This window comes from Pararge aegeria, chromosome 3 (assembly GCF_905163445.1).
Source record: "Pararge aegeria chromosome 3, ilParAegt1.1, whole genome shotgun sequence".
In the NCBI taxonomy this organism is placed as follows: domain Eukaryota; kingdom Metazoa; phylum Arthropoda; class Insecta; order Lepidoptera; family Nymphalidae; genus Pararge; species Pararge aegeria.
The window spans coordinates 12,032,374-12,045,967 of NC_053182.1; the positions used below are offsets into that span (position 1 = coordinate 12,032,374).

The 13,594-nt window shown below is 34.0% G+C and overlaps 1 protein-coding gene across 1 annotated transcript; it reads right to left on the minus strand.

Annotated features, from left to right (window-relative positions):
* Positions 1-1,678: 1,678 nt before the first annotated feature.
* Positions 1,679-12,746, minus strand: LOC120637215 (chitin deacetylase 1). Its single transcript, XM_039908935.1, has 5 exons — positions 12,671-12,746; positions 5,275-5,435; positions 4,555-4,804; positions 3,146-3,467; positions 1,679-2,812 (listed from the first exon to the last, which is right to left on the minus strand). Exons 1-5 carry the CDS (start codon positions 12,723-12,725, stop codon positions 1,984-1,986), a joined length of 1,617 nt encoding a protein of 538 aa, XP_039764869.1. The 5' UTR covers positions 12,726-12,746; the 3' UTR covers positions 1,679-1,983.
* Between the last annotated feature and the right edge of the window lie 848 nt (positions 12,747-13,594).

Below are 13,594 nucleotides of genomic sequence, written 5' to 3' on the forward strand. Positions count from 1 at the left end.
TCAAATAATTAAACAAAAACATCCGTACTTACATTAAATAAATGTAATAACTGGGTGTACATTTTACTTAAATAGTAGCTCTTATTATACTAAATGTAATATTAAGGTTGGCTTAGCAATAAGAAAAACCACACAGCCGGCATTAAAGCAATTTTTCGTTTTAGCCTTCAGTGTCTGCTAGGAAACTGTAGTATAGTAAGTATTTAGGTGTCTTAGTTTGTTAAAGTTGTTCACTTATACTGATTGATATCTATCCTAGATAAGTACTTACTTGTCACACTTAAAAGACAAATAATAATAATTAGCTTTTGCTCGCAGCTTCACTCGCATTTATATAGATTTAACGGCAGTTAACGATTTTAAGCCGAGTTTAACGTGGTAAATAAACATTTTAATAGGGGTAGATAGATTCTTGTTATCCAAATTGGAGTCGGATACCGTTTTTCATATATAACTGGATCGAAATATCGTCAATTTCAAAAGAGTCTTTTTGTAAAATTGTTTACATCGGAAAAAGTTCCTCTTTTCTGGATGAACATTCTAAAATTTAAATTTAAAAATTCTTTATTCATGTAGGCCTATCACAGACACTTATGAAGCGTTCATCCGTTCCTAGAAAAAGTTTTCAATGTCCTTTTTTGTACCCCTGATAGCGTGTATTCAAATTATAATGATCGGTTGAGTAGTTGAGTTAGTTCGGAGTAGGATTAGGATGACATTTGTCTATATATTTACAAAAGAATAAAGTCATGAAATGTTCATTTCGCCTTTTTCCATAACAGGTAACATAAATGCAAAAAGAAAAACAATAGACTTAAAAATTAAGGGCATATCATGGCTACTGGGGTTGGTATGTTTATAATATATGTGTGGAAATTTAATTTGCCCTTCGTTCGAACGAGTACCTGTTGTCTCTTACTCTGCTTGTTGTTTTGCGGAGATACTTACTATTCTAATGACACATGGGTAGCTTATGTGGACGGTAATTGAATTACAATGAGTAGGTATACATTCAGTTATTTTAAGTTCGTATAGCGTCTAATACGTGATCTCTTAACAAAGTCAAGATCGTTATAAGCAACAACAGCAATCCAAACTGTGATCTTCTTCTGTACGGTTATATAATATTTATTGAGATAGCTGGTCTGTCTGTTGTTGTACGCGCTTCGGAACTTTTCGCTTTTAAGAACTTCTGCAGTCCGATGCATACAAGCAGACTTAAATACATCATCAGTAATATCATGAATTTCAAGTAGGTAAAGCTCCGGAGCGTAAGCATTAGCTCCGGTTGTTAAAATCAAATTATTTCTAGAATTATTTGTACTATACCTATATATCATTCGTGTTATTGTTACTACGAATAGGATGTTTGATTTGGGTCCCTGCATATTGTGTTTGTACTACCTATATACACACTTATTTAAGGAATTTTGCTCCTTATGTTTTTGCTGAAATTATGTCTTCATGGTAATTACTCAATTGTTTTTTAAAATTTTAATGAATTAACCAAGAAATGAATATCCTATTATTAGGGAACTTGACCAGCTTGCTACCTTATTTGAGAGGTGGTTTTTTTTAGGCACTTATTTAATGATCCACGTCCGCCTCTGATTACATTTATATTTTGCTCGTTACGAGAAATATATTTAAGCATTGTTAGTCAATAAAAAAAACAAAGTATTTTTTAATTTTTATTTTTAATTTTATCCAACAGACTTAAGTAGAAAAATCACATAAAGTATTAAAACAGACCTATTAATTAATATCATGTGAGTCTATATTACATAAAATTAGGTAGGTACTTAGACTACAGACGGGATTATGACCCAGTACATTTTCTAATTACACGGACTCATTCGTCATCGAATGTGTCACCACTGAATAAAGTTGGCATTTTATTTGAACCCCGAATATACAGTCCTCGCAATCGTTAATTGCTATTTGATATAACTAATTTGCACCACTTGAGGTGCGAGATCTCATCTAGTAACGACCGTCACCCGTGGGGTCATTGAGCCAGGGGTAATTGACTGGGCACCTAACACATGTTTGTAGATTAATTGTTTCACCGGGAACCTCCTTGGATATTAGCTTACACGAATGAGGTACCCAACAGGCTGGATTTGCTTCTACGGAACACTTTTCCCTCCATGGTTCAAAGTTTTTGACTTCGGAAACAGTACGCGGGTTCTGAATCCATTGAATTACTTGGGTCATTGTTACGAAATATACGTCATTGTGAGTTTGTTGGATTTCGTCAATCCAGTACAAGAATGCTTCTAAGAATTCAGGATTATTTTTCAACCAGGCTGCGTGGAAGTAAAGACCAAGGGGAGCCTTGTTCTGATCATAGTGCCGGTCAAAGTTGTGGTTCAGGAAATTGTAGAACTGATCACCGGTAAGAATGTTTGAGCAAGAGTCAACCATAGCACATCCGGGTATGGATTCGTCATTGGAAGGATCTTCACGGCGGTCAAGTTCATTCATTACCATCTCCCAGACGGCGTGACTTCTTGTTGGGCAGCTCTGCAGATTACCGTGGCAACGATGAGGCATGCGGAAGTACATAGTATAAGGCCATAGAGGAGGGTTAGACAGAGGAGCAGTTATAGTACTGTCGTATAAGAAAGCTTGTTCTTCCATCATCGTAAATTGGTTATTGCCTCCTACACGTAGATAAGGTGCACGGACACCTACGACGCTGTTATCAGTAATATTTGCGAATTTTTCGATGATGACTCTCATACCAGCCATCTCTTTACCCCAATCATCAATAGAGGCGTTGCTCCAGAAGCGTTCATCATCATTGTGCCTAAAAAAAATTAAATATATAAGTATAAATGTATTTATACTACTTACATTTATCAGTGTCAAAAGTAGTCCTTACTTATATTATAAATGCGAATGTAAGTCATAAGTATTACGCTTTCACACCTTAACTACGCAGCTGATCATGATGATATTTTGTTTGCACATTGTTAGGGTTACAGGAAAATTCATAGGACAAATTTTTACATAGATAAGTATTGTTCCCGTGGGTTGATAAAATAACTTTTAAAATCGGACGATCCGAGTTAATTGATAGAATCTATATTAACGTGAGTGAAGCCGATGGCAAAAGTAATATAATACAATGGAAACTTACGTGATTGAGTGTACCGCAATTTCATGTCCCTTTTTGTGGGTTTCTTGCACGCCTGAGTAGTTTGTGTACTTGTGTGAAACAAAGAATGTGGCCTTGATGTCACAACCATTTGGATTTTTACGTTTTCCATTGAAAATTTCTTTGTATAATTCAATGTTGTTGTTGTTAATAGCGTCATCAAAAGTTATGGTGATCATCTGAGGTACATCTTTAGCTGGTAGGTCTCCGGGGATTAGCGTGCCATCTTCAGAGCAGAAACAGTCAGGCAATACGCATTGCGTACTATCGCACGGCGGAGCCCTGTTAGGATCATTGTCGATATCTAAAACAAAAAATAGTGTGCTAAAACCAGCCGATAAAAATGGTAGAGTTCGCTACGTAACGAGAGAGTCACCCAATTTTACCCTCTATATAAGATGCTCTATTGTGTATACATTTTTCTTATTTTTGTCTGGGGTGTAAAATAAAAGAGAAATCATTCATTCACAAAGAATCTCGGGATATAGTGATTAAGAACAACATTTTGATATCGATAGAGATAAACTTTCTTAATATAATGTATGCGTGACACCGTAATAATATAATGTTTTTCCATTTATGGAACGGAACGGTATTAGCAAATGTTGAACTGCGTATATTAACCTATTAGAGACATGCAGTGCAGGTCTAGAGGTGAGACACGGAACCAGTATGGGCACTTTCGCTTGGTCAAATCGTCACTGACGCAAACATTAGTTTCACCTTTGGTTTTTTGCAAGTAAACTTTAAACTTTCATAAAATAATAATTTATTTTGACTGAAGTATAAGTTAGCATTTTGCTTATTCGCGCATATTTAAATACATATAACGTTAGTATTAGGTGAATGCAAATATAATTATTGCGTATTAAAATTCGCAACTAAAATGGATGTGATTACATAATATAGGCTGTTTTGCTCAAAGTAAAAAGTCATACTTATTATTGCTACTAAGTTTTAAATGATATTTTAAGGTGGTATTTGGAAAGAAATGTTATCCATCTAAAAGCGTTTCTAGGAAATAAAGTTTTACAGTTTGTTTTTTCGTAATAGGCGATGATTTGATGAATTTCGCTAATCTTAAATTCTTTGAATATATAGTATTGCATAATAATAACTTAAATGTTAACGTATTCAACAAAATGTAAATAAAATGAACACCCCATTTGGTTAAGGTGCGTTGCGACACAGCATTGAGATGTTTTTTTAGGCCAAGTGACTGCCATTTCAGGCGAGTCGTTCGTTACGCCTTGCAAGCTAGTTTTTATTTGTAGCTGTTCAAGTTCAGTTATAAAAATATTTCAACTTTAGATTAGAAAGACCTATACACAATATGAGTATGAGACCTTTAAACTAATACATAATTGTTTGTCATTATCAAAATCACTTACCGCAAGAATTCTCGTCGGATCCGTCAGCACAATCTTTATCGCCATTGCAGAACAACCCACGCTCGATACAAGTGGAGTCACCGCAAGCCAAGAAGCCATCTTGACAAAGAGGTTCGTCAGTATATAAGAGAGGCTTAACTTTGCGTTCTTTATTCTTCAATTTGCAGTTCTTCACGGCATCTTTCCAGTCACAAGTTTGCTTCTCAATGTCGAAGAACAAACCAGCTGGACAACGGATAGCTTGTATGCCCTATTTGGATAAAATAAACAAGAATAATCTTTAATAGAACTTAAGTAATTAACACTTTTAAAAAACCACTCCGTTTAGAAGAGTATGAATAGCATATGATTAGATATATAAAGCTGTTGTATTATCCAGGACTGTTTCATATGGTCTTTTAAGGATAAGTATTTTATTATCATAAACAACAGAGACTTAGGGAGAATTGTCCAATACATGTAAAAGTCAAAAGTTAAACATAACAGATGAATCTGAATATTAACAAGGTCGATTAACGCGACATTAATATTTATATTGTATTAATTCTACGCCAAACCTCGACAAGACGATTGATTACAGACACTGAACTAGAATTTAAAATAGTAGTTTTATCCATAATGTCATTGTAAGTATATGGCATTTACATGTGGCATTAGTAAATAGAGCTTTCTGAGACGGAAGGTATGCGTGTAAAAGTATTAATTGCCTATTGCATTTACCGAGGCAGTACACTGGATGACGTCGCGACAGTTGTCGCCCTCGCCGGCCACCAGCCGGAACCATTCGCCAGCGTCCTTGTCCTTGCATAGCTCTAGCTCCTGGTTGTCGTCTTTCTTGGAATCATCCGCTTGTCGCCGCCAACGGTGCCCATCAGCGACCGCTATAAAAATAGATTCATTATTTTCAAAGACTACAAAAGTAACATTAAAAAACCGGTAAATATTCTAACACTATATTTACTATTTACATATTTATTAACAACCGCAACGATTAAGATTATACCTACTAATATAATATTTAATAGCCTATTTAAATACTTTGCGGCTTTTTTATACCTACACGGAGATAAAATGTCACTTGGAGATGTTTACAAATGTCAAAGGTGAGGTAAGCGCACGTGACATTTGACTCGATTCGAAATGCCAGCGACAAGGACGACTCTTTCTAAGATCTTCTGAATATATCAAATTGTTTCATTATGCATGGTATTTGATGCTTTTGTACGCCCGTTGTGTTGAAATTATTATAATTTGAAAAGGTCACGGAATAGTTGATTCGCTTGACCGCTAATTATGAATCAGGAAATCATGGAGATTTGCCTACTTTAAATACTTACTACAAACCAGATTTTTTTAATTTGAAAAAAAAAACATGACATTCTTATTTCAGTCTAAACAGGAAAGATAGAATTAGAATTTCTAATTTTTTTTATTATTACTTTCGTTATTAAAGTTTTTTAATAATCAATGTTTTGAATGAAGTATTATTTTGCTAAATATGTGAAGAGATTACATAAAATATGTGATGTGATGTACAAGTACGCGTATGAGTTGGTGTGAGTGATTACAGAGCACGTAACACTAGGAAACTGGGCCCTCGCAATATTAGATAATAAATCGCTTGCAAGAGTGAGACTGATGCGCTGTGACGTCTTAAATATTTCATTGATCCATATCGGTTACGTGTTTATTCATATTCATATTATAAATGCGAAAGTATGTCGGTTTGTTTGTTTCCTATATTTGGCACCACCAATGCACTGATTTTAATAATTACAACTAGTAACCTGGTCATGGTCATTTATCCCCAAAAAGAACCAGGAAAACGTTCTCACGGGATTTTCACCCAATTATATGCGTGTTGTTTGATTTAGGCTTTGAAAGATTAAACCGTGCAAGTGTCAGTAAAAATTGAAAGTATATTCCTTATAATGGTTATTATGTTTACAGATATATAAGACAACCTTGAAAATGTAAACAGGAAATACTAAAACCCGTGCCAATGTCGACCGACACTCAAGAATAAGCATAAATAGATTTCGTATACCAGAATAATTATTCTTAATGTTACCTATAGGTTACACTTCTAGCAAGTCTAGCAATATTAAATTAAGGTCAAATCTATGTCAGTGTGACCGAAGAATTTATTGATCCACTTTAATGTGCTTTCAAATACGGAAATTATGTCGATACACTTTTTAAGTGAAGTAGTTTGTAATATATATAATACTTTATATATAACTACATGTTTGCTTTAAAGGTTTAACTGAACAACGTTTACGCCATAAAATCATTTAAAATTTAAAATTTTGAAATTATATGTAGAATTTTTCTATCAGTAAATTTACAATGAAATCATAACTCGTAGATCGTATTACGAAGTGGCGCGTTGATGTCTTTTATATGAATGAGCATTAGATAAGAATTAGTTTTTTTTTATTTATTACAACTTTGATAGTACTACAAACATTCGATATTAGCTACCATCCAAACCACAGTATTTTTTTAGATGTTTTCTGAAGATCAATATGAAATTTTCTTGTTTAGAATATCATGTATAAAATTTACAATTTATCTGAGTATTTAAGTTGCGGTCAGTGTATGGGTTGGAACACAAAGGCACTTTGTGGTGCGAGTATCGGGCCGAGGGCGACGGCCCTGTACGCTGTCCGAATATTGAATACGAATGAATATGGAGCCGCATCGACTACTTTTCCTTATATTGACACCCTTCATCAAAATAGACCTGGTGATAACGGGGAAATGATGAAATATTACTTATGCAAACCTGTTCTCCTTATTTTTGAAGGCCAACATTGCAATATTCAGACATTCTCATTATTAAACTTCATTTCCAGATTCTACGAGTTACATAGAAGGCAATATTATGAATTATTAACGAGTTTAAATTATAATGTTGTAGTGTTTTATTTATTAATAATCTAGGTAGTAACTGAATAAACATTGGTAACACCAAGAAAAAACACATTTTCTGTAAATGTATTTCAAAAGACTCTAATTTACTTGTGACAACTTCCTCGGCACAGTGGCGAGTGCTGCTGATTATTTATGAGTGGAGGTTTTGGGTTCGAAACTCGGCAGGGGCAATTCGGGAATCGGTAATTTATAATTTCAATTTTTTCTTGGCTGGTTTGGTGGGAGACTTCTGCCATGGCTAGTTACTAGACGACGTACAAACACTTGTCGTAAAGCGGTTTCGCGTAGGAACCGATTAGGAATATGGCCTTAATATAGCCTTACACCTAACAGGATAGCCCCTTATCATCTTAGACTGCATAATCACTTACCATCAGGTGTGATTGCAGACTTGTTGTTTTAATTTTGGTATATTTTTTACGACCACCTTGCATTCCTATAACCATCGCTTGCAATGCTTTTTTTGATCAAATAACCGTGACATCGTTAAAAAAAGGATAAGGTTGTATTGGATAGAAGCAGGCGATACTTTGCGGAAATCCATAATATATTATGAAAAAATTAAGCTTCATTTTCATAATATGATAAGGTTGTATTTCCCATATGATTTTAGAAAATGAAAACTAGTGTGATTGCAAACACTTCTTGCACACCTGAGACTGAATGATTGATTTAATTAATGCATTTGTAAAATTCATCTTAAATTGGAGTTTTAATCCGAATGAGGTAAAAACAAGATTTAACCGGTAAAAGGTAAAATCTTCATAGGGGATTCAGACCAATGAATGGGCCAGTTTTGTTTAAGTTCTTACTCCATTTAAACAAGCAATAGTTAGTTAAGAGTAAATGTGTAAGAGCGTGAGAATTGTAATAATGTGAATTCGATGACACACGATAACCAAATGCAGTTTAATTCATCTAGTAACATGCCTACGCAATGTGTTCCCACGGTGTGTTAAAATACGGGGCAATTTTTTTTATCAACAGACAGAGTAAGTTTGTGTTACTATTTATTCTTTCTTTTATGTATTAATATTGTCATTATACTTAATATTTTACAACTAATACTAATACTCAACTACCAGTAAACGCTCTAATCAATACACCGCAATCGAGGAATATAAATATTATAGAAGTAAAAGTGTGTTAGTTAAATTGTTATTTACTTATATTTGGCGAACCACCAGACCTGTCATAATGCAATTTGGAACACTGATAGCTTGCATCCTGGAGCCGAATAGGAATTGCCTGGACTAGGAATTTAAGAACAATTTTGAAGGACTTAAACATAAAGTGATTCCTATATGATGTGAAAAATATCATTTGTTTAATCAATTATTGTATTTTTGATAGTAGTTTGTGAGTGAACTAGTCATTGAATTAATATTTGATGAATTTAATTAAACAAGGGCAGGTCTAACTAGTACATTATTGAATTTCGTAATATATACATTTTGTCATCATTCATCATCATTATTACAAATCGAGCATAGTGGATACTATGCTCAATTTTTAATAATTACTTCGCAACTTACAAGGGTAGACAGATACACGAACAATTAAATAATCATTATCCTTCCTAAGTCAGAAGAAATATTGAGGTATACTTGTCCAAAAGTTGAACAATTACATAAAGACAAAGATGTTTATCACCTGAGAAACCTGATGCATTAAAGGAAGAGAAAACGTTATATGCTTAAAGTATCAATATTACAGTGTTTATAAAAACATAACTCTGGATCAACAGTCGGTTTTGTAGAAGAATGGAATCAGTGAAGATCAAGAAAGAGAATTAGGGAAGAAAGTTGAAGTAGTCTTAGTTTAGCGCAGAAAAATTCTACGAGTACTACTTAAAGAAAGCCCGGACATAAGGTGTTTTAACATTTACCTCTTTTTACGTAAGTTAAACGATGTTCAAACATCTGTCTTAAGATTTCAATCGCACGGTAAAAAAAAGACATGCTAGAATGCCACCAACTGAAAATGTATATGGTACTTTCCGATGAACAAACCAATTCTAAAAAAACATGTATATACCTATAAATAAATTTTGTTTTTGATTAAGAGAAAGTATTGAAACCGATTACATGCTTAGTATTCTTGCCACTGCATCGAAAATTTAGAAAACTACTCTGATTTGCATACTCAACTACCACGAAACGAAACTTAAAATGAATTTGAATTTTCCGATTTTTTTTATGGCGCAACAAACGCTTTAAATAGAAACAAAAATACTCGCAGGATAAAAAAACTTGACACACTCAATAAGGAATTCAATGAACAGATAATGAACTTTAAATTATTATCTGAGATTGGCATTTTAATCTCTAAACAATCTCATGTAATGGGCATCACAAAGTTGCGCAGAATAAATTATGACAGGTTCACCTTTTCGACATCAAATAACTTAAGCGGAAACCTATTCGCAATACTTTTAGTGTAGGAATACCTTGGGCCGTTAGCAATTTAATAAAAATGAATTAGTGCATTTACAACGATCTCTAAAATCCTTGCATTTTTTCTTAATACAAATATCATTGAACAATTAAATGAAATTATAGGTTCTGATCAATTATTATCAAATACATAAGTCATTCATGGAGCCTACTAATATGTTCGGTTACACGTGACATCAGGAAATGCAAAGTGCTAATTTTGCACATATAAAAACCAAAAGGCCCAGCATGATAAAGAATATTTTAGGTATACGTTCTGATAACTACTATTTACGCTGATTCTATGTCTAAAGGAAAATCTTGAGGGTTACTCAAGATAAACAAACATATTTTTTTCCTTTAACTAAGTCTTTATGGTACTTCATTATATGATATAGGTAGGTGAGTATGTTCACAATTTATCAGCGAAATGAATAATATAACGAGTTCGAGTAGAAGAAACCTTACAAACAAAAACGAAATAGCGAAACTATTACTCACAAGGTACGTATGATACGTTTAACTCGTATAGTTAGTTAACTAGTATAGTTTTCCTTTAATTTGTGCCTGATTTGCCGAATACGTTTTTTAAACAATTATGTAAACATTGAGGCAATTCCGTTTCTCTATAACACTGATATAAGGATTTTCTGACTTTATCCTTATTGGTAAGGAACTGGATGCTGCAACTTAGTAGGTTTAAGCCTTATGAGTGTACTGTGGTAAAGTATCACGCTAGTGCAATTCGATCCAATTTATAAATGTATTTGTTAGGATACACTCTTGTTATTAATTAGTGTCAAGGTTATATTGTAATTTCAATAAAGTACTAAGCAATACGTGGTATTTTATAGCTAAAAAAATGTGTGCCCTTTTGTTTTACGACCATAAATGCAATAATATGCAATCAACGTGTTTACAAAATAAATAATCCATAACAAAACAAACCGGACCAAGTTCACCAAAGTTTTCAGTCTTAGAACCTAACTAAAGTGCTTAAAAATGATGAATAGTAATTACTTATGAAGTGTACAAAGTGAGGAATTGTAGCCAAGGCAGTAACACCTTAGCTTTAATATTAAAGAGAGTTTAATTATCCCAACACTGAAATTCCTTTAGCCATTCGGAATTACTGAAAGGCTGAAAGGAAATGGCTGCTTTAAAAATGTGACATAAAAAAAAGTCCCCGGCCTCATAAACAGGTCAAATTCTATCCTAGAATCTGCTAAGATTCTATCAAGAGTCTATCTTTAGATTTGTATCTGCATTTCGTAGGTATAGCAAAATAATAAATTGCAGACAATTTAAATGTAAATTCCTCGGCTCAATTTGTGTCAAATATTTGACCTTAACTGCGAAACTAGTTATAAGTTTTGTAACCTATACTTATAATAATTTTAAATTATAATCTGTTAAAACTAAAGACTACAGACCCGCAGACTACTGAATTAACAGAATTATTTTAATTACAAGGGTATCAATGCAATATTTTTATTGTTTTGTTATGTGCTTAGAAATAAACTAAATAATTGATTTTAATTAAATTTTACGCAAATTATTTTAGTTTGGTGGTTTATATTGCAGCCATTTTCTTAATGATAATACAGCACTTGACCTTAAGCAAAGTTTTTTAATGTAACTTATACTTAGGAGTTCCTTTTATATCGTGGAGTATTTCGAATGACACAAAATCTTAATTTATATGATATATGTATAGACGGGTTTTCACAACAAATATAAGACATAAAAATGGCAAAAAATCATAATTTTTTTTTCTAAATGAATTCAATATTGATCTATTTATCCTAAATACGTTGAAATTAATTAATATTTTACGGTGTTAAATATTATGTAAATCGACCTGTTTTATAACATATCAACATAATAATGTGAATAAATAGTTTCAAGCATTATGAAGGTAGCCTGAGCGTGCGCTACTATGCGAGTAAGGCCCTGGCACATACGGACGTACCGTGCCGTACGCTGTAACCCGTTTTCAATGCTATGCGTTGCTGTGTGATGTGTTCCCGCGTTGTGTGCAGGGGCCTTTACTCGACACGGCGCGGCCGGGTCTGACGTCAGCAGCGCAGCCGCAACGCAACGACTGAATGTGAAAGTTCCCCACAACCACAATGCGCAGACTCACTAAATGCTGAATAATAGTTGGCGCTTTTACAAAATTACTAATTATTTATTTTAAACTTGATAAGTATTTGCAAAAAGCTTTTAGAAAAATCTTCACTTCAGCGTGTCTAATTCACATCAGCTGATTATTCCATTAAAATGTTACTATCGAGTACATGCCGTAGCATCTGTTGATTTACTTTTGGAAACTAAATATTGATAGAATGCTTAAGCGCTTAGTTTAAAAACAGATCACTGTTAAATAATTATATACAATAATAATTGACTTCACGACACCGGGATACATATATATAACTGGCTCGATAGCTGTATATTTTAGGGTTGTCCTTGAAAGGCCTGCAGCGTTGATTACATTCTTAAGTCATTTGATGCAAGGAGATCACGTTCGGACTGGATTCAATTGGTAACTTATAGAGACACTGTCTATCTCGCAACGACGGTCAGTTCATGCTAATTCACTGTTCACTTTTGTGCAGCACTGGATATTATTGATGGTGCATCCATTATTTACTTGTAGATGCGCGGATGTGACGTCGCGTCATCTATGACGTCGCGAAATAGACGGCACCTGGAGGTGTAAGATAAAGGTTAGGACTCACCGCAGGCGAATAAGAGACACGCAACCAGAGTAGCGACACGGGCGTAGCGCGCCATGACGGGATCACAACAGGTCGTTGCGCGGCCGCCGAGCGGTTAAATACTGGCCTCAATCTGCGCCCCGCCCGCCCCTCTCGCCCACAGCGCCCATACTTCTGCCAACACCCTTTGCACTCATCAGCTGTGAATCACCTGCATCTCCAGGTGCATTCTTCACTACTACTGTTACTGCATAGTAGTAAGCATCATAGCTGGCAATGTAATATTACCTGAAGTTATAGTGATATAATATGCAAATATTATCTCGAATTGTTATAAATTAACCTGAGAGCAGTTGCATTTATTTCGTTTGCAAATTACTTTTAGAAGGATTTTTGTTTGGGGGCTTACTACCATCGCTTAGAGCAGTATTATTTTAATATTGCTGAAGTTTAGTTTTATAATCATAATTCTTATTTTTTTCTGAAGTCAAGATATGTCAAATCTTTACTAATATTATAATTGCGCCTAATAATATAAATGCCTAAGTATGATTGTTTGTTTGCTTATTTGTACTTCCTTTACGTCTATCCTTTTCGGCATAGAGTCAGTTAAAAGGACTAACAGTAACATAGGCTTTACTTTTTCTCGCAGGAAAACAAACGGTTTCCACGGAATTTGTGAATAAACGCAGACGAAGAACGCGGGTAACTGCTAGTTACCTACTTATAATTTTAAAAATACTGCTTTTAGCGGTGGAAGTAAGCCCCCAGAAAGTATACGGACAATTTTGATAAAAACCTTGTCCATTATCTGTTTGTACACAGGAAAATAACTAAAATATTCGGTGTGCTTATTTTAAAATATTCGGTTCTATAAAGTCTTCTATGGATAAATAATTTAAACTTTATCTTACTCTGTGTGAATAGATCGCAAAACTCTTAAGA

Coding starts and splice junctions, on each gene's coding strand:
- LOC120637215 (XM_039908935.1), bottom strand. CDS start 12,725: ATGGCGCGCTACGCCCGTGTCGCTACTCTGGTTGCGTGTCTCTTATTC. Junction 5,436..12,670: donor GTGTCTCTTATTCGCCTGCG/GTGAGTCCTAAC, acceptor CTATTTTTATAG/CGGTCGCTGATGGGCACCGT. Junction 2,813..3,145: donor ATTGCGGTACACTCAATCAC/GTAAGTTTCCAT, acceptor AATTTTTTTTAG/GCACAATGATGATGAACGCT.